The sequence below is a fragment of the Apium graveolens genome, chromosome 1 (assembly GCF_009905375.1).
Source record: "Apium graveolens cultivar Ventura chromosome 1, ASM990537v1, whole genome shotgun sequence".
In the NCBI taxonomy this organism is placed as follows: domain Eukaryota; kingdom Viridiplantae; phylum Streptophyta; class Magnoliopsida; order Apiales; family Apiaceae; genus Apium; species Apium graveolens.
Genome location: NC_133647.1, coordinates 28,742,840 through 28,758,151, shown reverse-complemented (window position 1 = coordinate 28,758,151; position 15,312 = coordinate 28,742,840). Strand labels below are relative to the sequence as shown.

Sequence of the window (15,312 nt, the reverse complement as noted above, 5' to 3'; positions counted from 1 at the left end):
ACTCAATCCGAATTAAGTGATCATTCCAAATTCTTTCAAGTTTATTACACAGACTCTCATCATAGCTTCCAATCATTAGAGCTCTTGCTTCTCAATACCCATTCTTTTCCAGTTCGTAATCGCTATCACCTTCCGTTCCTAATATTATACTGGTTATACTTTTGCTCGTTAGCGTTCTATAACCTTTTAATAACCACGTCAACCTTAGTATCACGAACGTGTTCCCATTCCGCATACTACCACCACTTTATTACTCCTTTTTCAGTTATTTCTATTTTCCAAAATTTGATCAATCAAATAGAAGTAAAGGAATTTGTTGAGAGATCACTGTGATCATGAACACTTGTTATATCGCATAGTTAGTACAGAAGGTGGCCAGCCTTTAGTACTTGACAAGCAATTAAACAACATGTGGTATCCTACTAGGCTTCTATCACAAAGATAGATAGTCATTCGGCAATACCTCCCCTTCTGGAAGGGTTGTTCTTCTCAGCTTACATGAAATGAAAAGAAGAGAAAAGAACGAACTGAAGAGAATTGTATATATGAAAAAAATATACTGCCACAAAATATCTGGCTTGGAACCTACCTCTGAACTATAGAGGTTTGTCATAGGAGAACAAAACATATACGTATTTATATCAACATCAAGTATTATAGCATCGCATTTCACGTGCCTAAATATTTTCGCTATCCCGTCCATCATTCTATGGACCCATGCTCTTCCTCGAGCTTATACACAATTACCTTTGAAACTCCCTCGACATCGAAAATCGAATCTGGGATCTCATTCTAGACATCATCGTTACTAGAGTTCTATGCTTGCACCGCAACCTTCCTCGTATAATAATACGACTCTCTATTGATAAGAAAGAATAAATATTCACTAGGTAGATACTCTACTTAATTAGTCTATCAATGATAACTTATACACTACCACGACCCGATTAGTGGTACTCAATCTCAACACCCATTCCAATACAACTCTCACGGTTGTAATCAGCTCGTTACTCGCAGAATCATTGCTGCCTTACTATGGTCCACCACTGACCCACTGTCATCATTCACTTTCCATAAAATCTTAATAGCTAACCATACGGAGTCCATACATGTCGTATCAAATCCTTCTAAGGAGGTAACATAATCACCATTTCTGATTCATGAAGAACACTCCTGATCCTGACATACATACATGACATGAAGCAGATAAAATTTTAGAAGAGTTTCAATCAAAGCAACGATAGCAGGTTAATACCATTCGTAATCATATGCCTTCAATAGAAGACTTAACTCAAAGGTTTGTTTAGTCTTTTTTTTTTTTGAAACATGGTCCTGGCTTATCTCAAGATAGGACCTCCTAAGATAGATAGCCCGTTCATGGCGATTACGCGAATTAAACCTTTACCAACTACTATTACGGTCGGGTATTGCACAGTCATCAGAAGGAATGTCAATCTTCCAAACCATAATACAACCTTCACAGCTTTAACCATCATCACTGTATTCCTCTCGCACGAGCGCCTATAATTATCCTCTTACCTTTAAAGTGTCGGCCACCTCTTTGGCCTTTCCTGATAGTAAAATTTCCTTACAGTCAATGTCATTTTAACCACCTCCAAATAAATTTTCTACCTTATTTCCGATCACTGCTTGAGTGAAAATGCTTTCCTTAAAATCTGATGAGAAAAAAAAATTACCATTTTTCCATAAGTTATTGCCTCAGTCTTTAGAGGCTAATCACTGTCAAGACTGACTCTTAATCATACTTAGAACATCTTTTATCTTAAGTCCTAATTGCCCTGAACAATTTCGACCATTACTGGTTCGATCCATACTTTCTCGTGGTTTAACACGTGCCCCACTTGGCAACATTATAATTACGTCATATTTCCTTTATCAATCATTTCTATTCTTGAGAATTTTGAATATTACCTTTTTCCTTATAAAACCTCTAAGGTTATCCTTCAATCGTTCCTCCTGTATTCCCTAGATACAGGGCATATCACAATACCATTTACTAATAGTAGAACCATTGTCTATATACTTCTGCAAAATTTCTCCACTGATTCTTAAAGGTTGTTGTTACCTTAACCCTTTCCCAATCATACTGTCAAAACTCATACTGTCCCTATTAAGGGTGACATGCCAACCTTTATGCAGTCCCCTAGGATTCATTTTAAGTTACCAATGTTCTATCCTTAATTCCACCTTTAAAAGGTACCTGCATCCTTCCACGAATAAATCAAGTCATATTTCCTTGATAGATTATCATATTCATCATTCCCACCTCGATAGTCTATACCTAACTTCATAATAGCATCCTTATTCAAATTGAGGTCAATCCATATGGCCTCCAAAAGATAACAACGGTTATCCGCTTGTCTTGCCTAATTTGGTAACGATAACAAGGATGTTCTGGAAGATATTGGTCGTGTTCAACGTGAACTTCTTCTTAATAATTCCTTATTTACTTCTGTTGTTTATCTCAACAGTCACCTCAATGTTGGGATATCTTTATACCTGGCGTCTCCCTTTCTGGGTATCAAGCCACCGGTCTTACATTTCCTTTTTGAAGGTCACTTCCTTCATCCAATTTTTCCTAATTTCTTACTTCCTTATCCCCTTAGTCTATCCGCGTCTCATTATTTATCCTTCGAATTATCTCAAGGTTTCCTCGAATCCTCCCAACTTAAAGGGGATAAAATATACATAACTCTTATGCCTTCAACCATCAATTTTAACTTATGGTGAATCACCCTCATCCTGACGAATGCATACTTTTCTATTTCTATTTCTACGAGTCTTTAGGGTTTCCTCATACCCAATTCCTTTATCATTCCTCAAACTCTATTGCCTTTGTTCTAGCTCCAAAGCTTTAACACTATCTCCTTATCTTTGGGAATTACTTTCCCGAAAACAATTGACTGAACTTAAATCAGTTTATTATAATCTCTTGCTCCGTGCCTTCCTTGGCCTTTTACCGTCGGGTGGTCTCTCTCTTAGGAGGGTAAGTGATAAAAACAGTCTTTTGTGATTCGTCAATCATTTAGAATATCAAATGATTCCTATATTTCCTTTAGCCAGGCTCTTGCCTCGACTGGGTCAGCTTGTTCCTTGGAACTCTGAGAGCTTAGCGATTTAAAGGTCCTGAAAGAATTTCTCACCGCACTGTCTCCTCAGGGTGGTGGTTGGGGATAATAGTCTAAGTTCTTTTTAGACAGGTCCATGAATTGCCGTATAGGAGTACCGTCTCGGGTCTCCTTTCCTTACTCGACTTTCTGTTTCCTTAGTATGAAATGTTTCATCCTATTCCCCATAATTGGGGTCATCTTTTAATTTAAAATCCTCATTTTCCACTCCATTATGTCATGGGTTCCTTCTATCTTGATGGCGACCTCCCTGACTATCACGTTCAGGGTTTGCTCTAAATCTTATTCCTCAAACTAGCTTTCATCTAAGATTTCATCTTAAAGCTCTTAAACATTTGGAACCCAAATTCTATGGGAATACCTCATTATTCCCTTATCATCTCTCTCGGTATTAATCTCATATCTATTTGTTGGCTCTCTGCCTTCATTCATCACTTTTACTGGCACAATATGTTCTTTTCCAATAATTCAGGCTGTATTGCTATCTCAAACAGCTTTTCGGTACCGGCTCTGGTTACCTTCACTACTATTTCCATTTTCTCAAAATCTCTTATAAACTCTCCAAAAGACATTATCATCTTGAGTCTCTCCTTTTTACTAAGGGCATCAGCCACCATATTGGCTTTCCCCGAATGATAAAGAATCTCTCAATCATAATTCTTGATTAGCTCTAACCGCCTCCTCTGGCGTATGTTGAGCTCTTTCTACGTAAAAATGTACTAGAGCACTTATGGCTTAGGTAATTCTCGCACTTCTCTCCATACAAGTAGTGCCTCCAATCTTTAGGGTAAACTGTTGCCACGAGCCTAAGCTCATGAGCGGGGATATCGAATTTCATACTACCTTAATTGTCTTGACATGTACGCGATTACCTTACCGTGCTGCATAAGCACGCACCCTAAGCCCTTGTGCGAAGCGTCACTACACTTCACAAAATATCCTTTTCCATCCGGCAACGCCAGCATATGGGCCATCACCAACCTCTGCTTCAGTTCTTGAAAGCTGTTCTCGCATTTCTTTGTCCATTCGAACTTCTCAGTCTTACGAGTAAGCCGCGTTAAAGGGGGCTACTATCTTTACAAACTTGAACGAACCTCCGGTAGTGATCGACCAATCCTACCTCTGGTAGTTGACCTAACCATGGTCATCAATTCATCAGTGGTCCTTTATCCATTCTTGTCAGGATCCTCCATGGGATCCTCCTCAACAACTATCCCTTCTAGGACAACATCCTCAACCGCTAAATCCTCAATATCAACATCATCCGGTCCTGCATTAGGACACTCTATCGGATCCACAATCCGATCTCCAATTAGTAATAAATATCATCACGATGTTGCTCCTCAACCTCAGGGTTCGGAGTCCCGCTACCATATACGATAACGAACTACGCTCCTATCACGATATTTATAAGGGTTCCCATAAGGGTTTTAACTGTCAGTGCTACGTTAGGTAGCCCGACTATGAACTTGGCAAGAGTTCTTATTATCTTAGTTAACTTATTATCTTAACGTCCCATCATCTCTGAGGTTTATAACGCTTAGCTCTGATACCATTTCTGTAACACCCCCAGATCCGGGGTCGGGGATCCGGGTCGTCACGGTCTTTCTTTCCACAATATCACTTCACTTAATTAATAATAATAACCTTATGCTGTGACCCCACACTAACACACACCACAACCCGTTATAGTCTCAGAGATGAAATTGAAATAAGTACAAGTCTTTGAATCCACAATTTAAAATTATTACAACCCAAAATGATTACTTGATAAATTTACAGTTAATTGCCATTATCTGCCACAAGTTATAATTATACATAATTGATTCTCAAAAATAGAATGCCTGATCTACCAATAGATATACCTCTGCAGCTATAGCAGCCACAACATCATCGGGAAGACGCGGGACGCTTCCCACGCGCTTGCGCTGGGTCTGCTGGAGTCTGGCCATCTTTCCTAACTGTTGTTGTGTGATGAAGAAATAAAGCAAGAGTGAGCCTTACAGCTCGCAAGATAATATATAGTGATAACAATAATATAAGTATCTAAATGGATACTTACTAGAATCTTTTATCGTGTGTAAGATAATTACTAGTATATACTTACTAGTATATGAGCCTTCTCATAGTACTCATGAAAGTCTTGGTCAAAAGAAATGAACCAAGTTTGATATCTTAATGCGATGAAGTCGCAAAATATTCAGTATATATACATATATACTTTTCAAAATATTGGAAGTCCTCTTCCATGCATAATATACACAAAATCCCAGTGTATAACTGTATAAAAATATCGTTGCAAGGTGATCTCATATATCTAACCTTGTCTCAACGTTTTTCTGAAAATCTTTATCATTCATAAGACAATTATTAATTAGATATAAGTTTAAAAGATGAGGTTACCAAATACCCCAATATACTTATATCTTTCCCAATACTACTTGAACTACCACCATTCAAGTTATAATCAGTTTCAAAAGTTCATCCCACTGATGAGACCACAAGATAAGACTTGAATAGATTCAATCTTTGAAATATTATTGAATGAAAAAGTTATGAGATACTTTATTTAGTCCCGATATATATATATATCCACATATATATATCCCTTTAAACATTTCCTGGAATCTCTGTTATGCAAAGTATGAACAGAGTTTGAAACATCCAATGAATTTTGGAAAGGAAAAGAATTTTGGCATAAACCCGATATCTCGTTGATCAGGCAAAGATACCAATAAGTAACCTTTTCTACTGTAGATGGATGAATTCCTCACCGGTCATCACCCTGGCCGCATTAGGACCTCGCGCTCGACCGTACCCCGGTCCCTCACGCGTTGATGGACTGCCACCCAGCCACTTACACAATAATAGACCGTACCCCGGCCTGTCGCTTATGCCGACTCAATGAGATGGGCTTACTTCCCGAACGTTGGGCAAGTAATCAATTCATTTACCAAATCTGCAACCTCGTTGCGAATATAAAATACACCACAGAGCCGGATTCCCCAGGTTTTGAGCGAGTATTTAAATCCCCTTTAAAAGGAAGATCTTAAATATAAAAATGAGTTTTGGGATCCGCTCTGACTTTTAAAAATCATTTTGAAGACTCGAAAACACTTTAAAGAGTGTTTGGAGTAAAGCTGATTTAATGAAGTAAATCAGTCCCCAGAATATTAGAAAATATCTGAATATTATTAATTAAATAATATTCCCATAAAGAATAATCTTTATAAAAAAATAATTGAAGTAGAAGTATTAAAATTTATACTTGAAACGAGTATTAAATAACCAAAGATATACTTATATGAAAGTATTATCTTTATTTGAATAATCGAAAATAAGTTTGATTATTTACACCTTATTCTTTAATAAAATAAAGAATATATCTCAGCAAATAATCGGAGTCATAGATCCTCAAATGAATATTCAAATAATATTCAATAAATAAAATAAGCTGAGTCATAATACCTCGAATGAATATTATAAATAATATTCATTAAATAAAATAAAGGAGTCATACATCCTCAAATGAATATTCAAATAATGTTCAATAAATAAAATAAAAAGTCATACGCCTTCGAATAATATTCGAAATAATATTCAATAATAAAATAAAGTTAAAGTTATCGAATAAACCTTATTCGATTTATAGTTTGGAAAACTATAACCATATATATATATATATAAATATATATATATATATATATATATATATATATATCCTTATCCATATATATAAGATTACTCGGGATCCTCGACTCCCGGTTTTAGAAAATATTTTCACCTTTTGGGTCCCTATACTAAGGGTATATGCAAGTTACCGCTATCCTCTAGCATAGGTATTATCAACTGAACCAACAGATATATATTTCAAGAATATGAAACAGGCATGCATATATACCATATCACATGCTACAATATATCGCAAGAATTTGCTAAATAACCAACATGCATCTATCGCAAGAAAATGCATATACAAGTGTATTCATCACAACAACAGTATAACGGATAGAATACTTGCCTGAGCGACTGGGGGTTACGAATGGCTCGGGACGAGTCTGGTAACCTATAAACAACAAGTAAGTTGGAATTAAACCAAAGTCACTTGTAAATCTATACTTTAACTAACTTAGACTCTAACGCTTGTTTTGCGCTCACTGATTCGCTTAAGTCACTCGGGTACCCTCGGCTCCACCATTTTTAATAATTTAACCTTTACGAGTTTTAAAGCGATTCCTTCTCGAGTGACTTACCAACTGCCTAAAACACTTACCATAAATGTTTCATGCATTAATTAACCCTTTGTGGTCTTTAACCTACATTTCAAAGTAAGGCGGGGGGAAAAGTTTCGTTCGCGAAACGCCGTTACTTGAAACGGTCGTTTCTCCTAAACCGTGCATCGGAATCGAACGAACTACATATCAAAACGAAGCTCGTAACATGAGCTATCTAAACATGGCAGTGGTCATAATCTAGCAGGGGGTTCTCGGGTCCTAATGCTATGCACAAAAACAGTCCAAAGAAAATCGGACGTTACGACGGCTATGTTTACGCGATTTCCAATTTTTTAAACCATCCACAATCAACCCAAATCAACCTCAAATCCAACATACAACCAACATCCATCCTTATCACATCATAACAACCCCAACCAATCCAATTTAATCATTTATACTTATGCTTAAACTTAACTTTAATCATGCTTAAGTTCTTTTAAATCAAAACCACAACAATTACCATTCCATTTCACTACCATACCAAATCTCAAACTCTAAATCATAACAACAAGCTACAATAACATCCTACTCATCAAAATCACCTTATAATATATATGAACCTAGGGTTTGGAAATGGTATACCTTCCTTGAAGTGGTGGGTGGAGCTAGGAAGCCTTAAGAAGCTTGGAGAAGTTTTAAGAAAGCTTGGATCTTCAAGAAAACAAGACAAACTTCAAGTTAAAAATCTTGAAAACACTATTCATTGTCTTCTTCATTGATTAAATGAAGAAGTTAGAGAAAGAATTAATGGCTTAAACTCATGATATAGCCATAACTAAGCATGAAGATGATTAGGGAATTTTCTTACCAATTTAGGAAGCTTTGATCTTTGATTTTGAAAAATCTATGCCTTGAAAATGCTAAAAAGCCGTGAGCAAGATGAACTCATGCCTTGGTTGTTTTGATTTTTTGATGGAAATGATTTTTACTTGGCTTGGTTGACTTGATTTGTATTTGATTTAGCAAATTACTACCTTGCCCTTGAATTTGTGTGGTTCTTATTCAACCACACCTCCTTCCTTCCCATGTCATGCTTACCTCATCCTCATGATGTCATCCTTCCTTCCTTGTCTTCTTTCTATTGGTTGGATGACATCATTCCCATTAATCCCTTTGATTAACTTCCTAATCGTTGCCTAATGACCGCTGATCTGTTATACGGTTCGCTTAACTTTCGCTTTCATTTATCGTTTGAAGGATCATACCCGGGATCTTATTACTTAGGTCCCCTTAACCTTTCTCAATACATTGTATTCCTTTTATGATCCTCTCTTATAATCCTTTAATTTAAATCCTTTTTATTCTGTTACCTTATACTCAATTCTCTCCGTATATTGTGGATTTCCGGGAAAAATCAAAGTGTTCGGAATTGGATTCTGACGATCTTTACATACACTTATATACCACATAGAGTACTAATAATATCCCATAAGATCAATAACAGAACCCCTACATAGCGTGGCATGAAAAGTTTTCTCGTTCAGTAAAAACACTATTCATAAGGGTTTCAAAATTTCTCAAAAATTGGGGTTATTACACCTGTCAATGTTTTATTTATTTTCTTGTTAACAAAACGCATTGTTGGAAAAAAAGAAGAAGGGTGAGTTTCAGCTTTCTGGTGCTGAAGATGTTCTGACAACGGCTTTGGAGAGTCGTGAGCATTCTGGGAGGGTTCGGGCTGTTGGAGGGTACATCACTCCAAAATAATACTTTAATTTGCCAAGATAGCCAAAGCTTCGAATCACAAAGGCAGAGTTGATGGCCCGTGATCGACAAAGGGATGAACTGCTTGAAAAAAAAACGCAAGCTCTCGAGGCAGAGATTGATCGCTTGAAGTCAGTGATCGAAAGTGGAGGTACTTTTCACTCTCCAATGCCATCTGAAAAGGCAAGTTTCGATCCGGAAAAAGGATAAAGAAATGAAGTCAAATCCACCACCTACAAGAGGAGTTGTGTTGGTATATGAAGATGATGACTGTGTTTTTACAGATGGCCCAACTAGGCCTTCACCTCCTGGCAGTCACGTAAGTTATTTTAATTTTGAGAGCAACCTTGTCATTTATCTTACTAAGGTAAATCATTGTTACCTTAATTTTTTAATTTTGTTTACTTAAATATTATAGGCCCAACGATCTTGTGAGCTATCTGTCGAGAGACTTGAGAATAAGGTTGTATTTGGTATGGTATATCCTCGCGAGCATAATTTAACTGATTTGGTACATGGAGTTGATATACCAATTGGACATCAATGTGTCTCCGTTGATGGCCTCATAAAACCAAATGCCTTGCTTCCAGCTGAGACACGTGGTGATGACATGATGACTGTCCGCGATGCTCTAGGATCTTTTTTGGCATGGCCTGAGGAATTAATTAGCTACACAAATGTTGCGGTATGATGAATAATATATATATGTATAATATTGTCTGAATTTTGAAATTAAATTGTTCATTTCAAGATATTAAAAATTAAGTGGTATGTACATTTTATTTTGGTTTTATATTATCATCAGGTGCAGAAAAAAGAAAGGCCCCGAACAAGTGCTGAAAAAATAAAAAAGAATGACGGGTTGCAGGATTTGAAGGCACAATTTTTTCAAGCAAAGCCAGGTGCGAAAGTGCCAAAGGGCTTTAAGCTGTTGTATAAACATGCAACAACTTGGATGAAAACTACCGGGGTCAGTATCCAGGTTCGATGTGAGCCGAATGTGTTTGGACAAGAAAAAACAATTTATTTATTGCATGAGAATGTTGTGTCTTTATTGGAGTTTGAAATGTTGGGCCAAGCAGTAGTTGCAAGTTACATGGCGTAAGTTACCTTTTTTTTCTTTTTAATGATCATTTGTTTTAATGTTTGTAATTTTCCAGAACTTGCATTTTAATATCAGCACTCTTTCGATAGGCACTTGCATTCTGAGATTAGTGAAATACCAGAACTGGCGGAGACATTTGCTTTTATTGACCCCGGATCCACATATCACGTGAATGCTGATTTTGAAGCATACATTTTAAACCGGTTGAGAGAGGGTAACCCGGATCGCCTATTCTTTCTTCCGCATAATCAGAAGTAAGTACTTATTGTAATACTGAAAATTAAAAACATGGATAGTACAGTACAAATTTCTATGTGATGTGTCCTATCTGTCTTTGTTTTTTTATGAAAATAGTATGCATTAGATTTTGGTCGTTATCTGGGAAGGGGAAATATATATTCTGAATCCACTACCTCACCCGACACAATTTTCAGAACTAGAAAAGGCGTTATCAAGGTAAATTTTTATTAACGTAACAGTTTGGTATAATTGCATGTTCATTTCTGTACATTATATGAGATTTTATGTTTTTTATGCAGGGCTTTGAAAAGTTACAACTCTGAAACCGGAAGGGGCAAAAAGATGGCCAAGGCAAAGTTTCTTAGTGTAAGTACAATAGATCGAGTACCTAATATTTGTGCTTAATATATATGATTTATTTGACATGCCTGATTTGTCTTTTAATTAATAAAATAGGGATCTCCCAAACAACCCGGTGGGATTGAATGTGCGTATGTAATAATGCGATACATGAAAGAAATTATCGATGATGATAAGTTGAATTTTGCTAAAAAGGTATTACCTTGACGCTTCCAGTTTGCTATATACTGAGATATGGTTACTTTTCGATATGGTTACTTTTCATTCATGTACTGAATTTTGTTTGTTTGGAATTTGTAGGGGTTGGCCAAGACTCGATCGTGTTACAGTATTGAACAGCTAGATGAAGTTCGCATTGAGGCTCTGCAGTTCATCCAAGAGCATATCTGATCAATTCTTGTACTCAAGGTCTTTTCTTTTGCGTAGTCGTACATTTGGTAATTTAGACGGTTCTGTGTAGTAAGAATGTAAGTGTATGAATGCTGGGGTTGCTGTATAGGTTTGCAAATGCTGGGGGTTGTACATTTGGTAATGTAGATTCTGTAGTTTTTGAATGATTGATGCAGATGATGGGGTTGGTGTTGGTGATTTTTGGATGATTGATGCAGATGATGGGGTTAGTGGTTTTCGGATGATTGAATGGTTAAATGTATGAATGATTGACTGGTTAGATTTGTATGGATGCGTGTTATTCCAATGTTTTGGTTTTGGTTATGTAGTAAAGGACATCGGTTTTATTTATAACAAATGTCTATTAGTAACGAGTACATCGCTTTTTTAGAAAATTAGTGATGTAAAACTTTACACAATTTGGTCTATAAATTTTTTACACATCACTTTTAATTAAGAAAAGCTGATGTCAAAAAAGATAATGTACATCACTTTAAGGTAAAAAACTGATGTCAAAGGAATCCAGGTTCAAGTCTAAATTAAACATAGAAATCACTTTGTTTAAGATAAAACCGATGTCAAGTGACGTTATAAACATCACTTTTAACCAAACAAAACTGATGTCAAAAAACGCAATGTACATCAGTTTAAGGCAAATAACTGATGTGAAAGACTAACATGTTCAAGTCTAAATGATACATAGACATCACTTCATTCTAGAAAAAACTGATGTCTATACGCTTAATTAGACATCACCTTTCATTAAAGAAACAGATGTTTAATATGCCATTTTACATCACCCCTGTCAAAATTATCGATGTTTTTGTGACAAAAAATATAGCTCAATATATGTTTAATATGTTTTAATAGGTGCAATTTAGTTATTAAATAATTTTGTTATAACATTTTTTGTAAAAAATCATCACATAGACATCAGTGTTTTTCACTAAAATCGATGTTTTTGTGATAAAAAACATAGCTCATGATATGTTTAACATGTTTAATTAGGTGTAATTTAGTTATTAAATAATTTATTTATAGCATTTTGTTCTAATAATCAACACATAGACATCTGTTTTTTAACTAAAATCGATGTCTAATCGAGTATAGACATCGGGTATTCATCGATGTCTAGAATAGACATCACCGACATCAATATCGGTTGAGAAACAACATAGACATCGGCCAAAAAGCGATGTCTATGGACTTTTTTCTTGTAGTGGCTCCACACAAGCACCGATTATGAGAAAATGATGAATTATCAAATCCCTCTTGACGATACTTCAATTTCCATCCTTTTGGTATCTCCCCACACAATCTGTTATAACTCATGTTTAACTGCTGCAGCATGAAAGCTTCTGTAATCTTTGATAGTATTTTCCCATATATCTTATTGTGAGATATATCAAGTGCTACCAAATCTTCATTCATAAAACCAACCTTTGAGAAATCAAACTCAAAGTTATTTCTAGATATATCAAGAAGTTGACCACCTTTGTCTTCACCAAAAAGCATTGATGCATCTCCTGAAAAATTATTTCTTGAAAGATCAATACGCGAGAAATTCATAGTACCTAAAGAAATCGGTAGTTTCCCTGAAAGCTTGTTATGAGATAGTATGAGAACTGGCAGGTTCAAAGTGGTGGAAAAATGACCATAAGATTCGGGTAAAGATCCAGTAAGTTGGTTTCTGTCGAGGCTGATAGCAAAAATACTTGGTAGTAAAGGAAGTGAAGGTGGGACAAAGCCATAAAGTTTATTGAAGGAGAAATCAAGAATCATCAGATTTTTGAGCTTTGAGAGATTATTTGGTACATGTCCAGTTACATTGGTCCAATTTATCTCCAAATATGTCAAGTGTGTCAAATTTTCGATTGAACGAGGAATTTCACCAACAAGAAATGGTAGTTTGTGAATCCTTAGTCTCTGGAGGTAAGTAAAACCAGCAAATGCATCTGGTTTTATCGAACCCGAGAGTTCAGAATTTGTTATAGTGAAGTCAATGACACGATTATTCTCGCACCCAAATATGTAACAACAATCCATATTGGATGACCAAGAACGCAAGATATCTCCATTGGAGAAGCTGTTTTTGAATGCTAAGATGGAGTATATGTCATCAGGGTGGCATGGCTCGGATGAAGAAACTCCAGAGGGTAATAGGATCAAGAACAAGAGAACCAACATTTCTTTGATCCTTTTCTGACAATAGAAGTAGAAATTTGATGATATGTGGTTTTAATTTTTGTTTCCAAAATATGGTCAATCTCGGTGTCTGCAGAAAGTGGATAATATAGTTTTCTGGGGTTAAATGTATTTGGACCAGTGGAGATGGTCCCGGAAAAGCTCGGTCTGGTTATGTCTTATACTCCTTATCATGCGAAATCTTATTTAATTTTGGCTATTACTTACTATAATTTAAATTTATTTATTTACTAAAAGGTGTCGTAAACAGTAACTGTGAAGAGTTGAAGACAGACCTGAGTCATCCTAGCTGCTGCTCGGACCCGCAGGATTCTAAATTTACCCTTCTAAAAAATTTACTAAAATATATAAGGCTTTACTATGTCAAACATTTGGTGTTATCTTGCTATATCTTGCATCAGAGTAACCTTGGTATATCTATTGAGGATGCTGATGCTGATGTGTCAAACCATGTCACCGGTCTTCCAGCTCAGCATAATAGTCAAACTAGTATAGTCAAAAGTTAGTTAGTTATGTTTTTTCCCGCCAATTCTATTAGCTTAGCTTTTACTTACTTTGTATATATTTAATATACAGACACAAGTTGTAAATAATTTTTCAATCAATCTTTAAATTTCAATAAGCTCAATTTCTTTTGTTTATACAATTATCATGGTATCAGATCTTGCTAAAACAATTTTAATGGCGATCTTCTTTCTCATATACTTTTGTTGAACAGTCGATCTCATTTGAACAAACTCATCTCGTCTAATCAGGTGTACTCCATTTCTTTAGTCTATATTCACGTAGATTCGCGTTTATCTTCATCGGTTTGCATAATTCGAGTGGATTTGACTGATTGAGTGCATCAATTTCTGATTTTCTTTCGTATTTTATGCCTAATTGATGATCAAAATGACACGTTTTGACACAGATTGCGTAGTTTTTTTGGATATTATCAAGTTTAGTATCGATATCGTTAATATCGTTTGTGTAAGTTGTTTTCTTGTTCAATTCTGAAAAAAATAGTTGAGTGACTACAACCTGTTTGACAAATTGTGCACTCTGTAATAATACGATTGAAGTTTTGGTGTTTTGTTCAATTGAGTTCTTGTTGTGATTTGAACAATGGCTACTCAACGTAATCAAAACCAAAACAATCAGAATAACAATATTGATCCCTCAAGGATATACTATATCCATCCATCTGATGCGTCTACTACGCAATTAATGTCTGTGAAGTTTAATGGTGATGGATTTCATTATTGGAAGAGGTCAATGCTGCTTACACTCTCTGCTAAAAATAAGCTAGGGTTTGTTGACGGAACAATTGCAATACCATCTACTACAGCTATTGATTACAAGTATTGGGAGAGATGTAATAGTCTAGTAATTTCTTGGTTGTTGTACAATCTTAATGAGAGTATAGCAAATAGTGTACTATTTATGCAAACTGCGAAAGAGATTTGGGACGATCTAGAAGAGCGATTTGGTTATGCTTCTATGACACAGATTTACTCATTGGAACAATAATTGCTGGAGATTAAGCAAGGAAATGATTCTATCTCGGAATTCTTTACAAAAATGAAGACTGTGTGTGATAGCCTTAATGATGCTAATCCTCTTCCATACGGCACTTGCAAGAAATGTACCTGCAATTTGACTCAGAAAATTCAAGCTAAACAGCAAGAACAGAAACTAATACAATCCGTGATGAAGCTCAATGATTAATTTGTTGCAGTAAGAACTAACATTTTGAAGATGCAGCCTCTACCAAATGTATCACAGGCTTATAGGTTGTTTGCTCAGGAGGAAGACATAAGGAACTCTCTAAAATGATATATCAAACTGAAGCAATGTCTTTCTACGCTGATCAAAGTTCACTAATCAAGGATAGAGAAAT

The 15,312-nt window shown here is 35.8% G+C and overlaps 2 protein-coding genes across 2 annotated transcripts; one reads left to right on the top strand and one right to left on the bottom strand.

The window, feature by feature from the left end:
* Positions 1-12,239: 12,239 nt before the first annotated feature.
* Positions 12,240-13,537, bottom strand: LOC141662155 (polygalacturonase inhibitor-like). Its single transcript, XM_074469194.1, has one exon. The coding sequence runs from the start codon at positions 13,410-13,412 to the stop codon at positions 12,378-12,380; it is 1,035 nt and encodes a 344-aa protein (XP_074325295.1). The 5' UTR covers positions 13,413-13,537; the 3' UTR covers positions 12,240-12,377.
* A 1,000-nt stretch (positions 13,538-14,537) lies between these two features.
* Positions 14,538-14,942, top strand: LOC141660675 (uncharacterized). The gene has a single exon (XM_074467687.1). It carries the CDS (start codon positions 14,538-14,540, stop codon positions 14,940-14,942), a length of 405 nt encoding a protein of 134 aa, XP_074323788.1.
* The last annotated feature ends 370 nt before the right edge of the window (positions 14,943-15,312 follow it).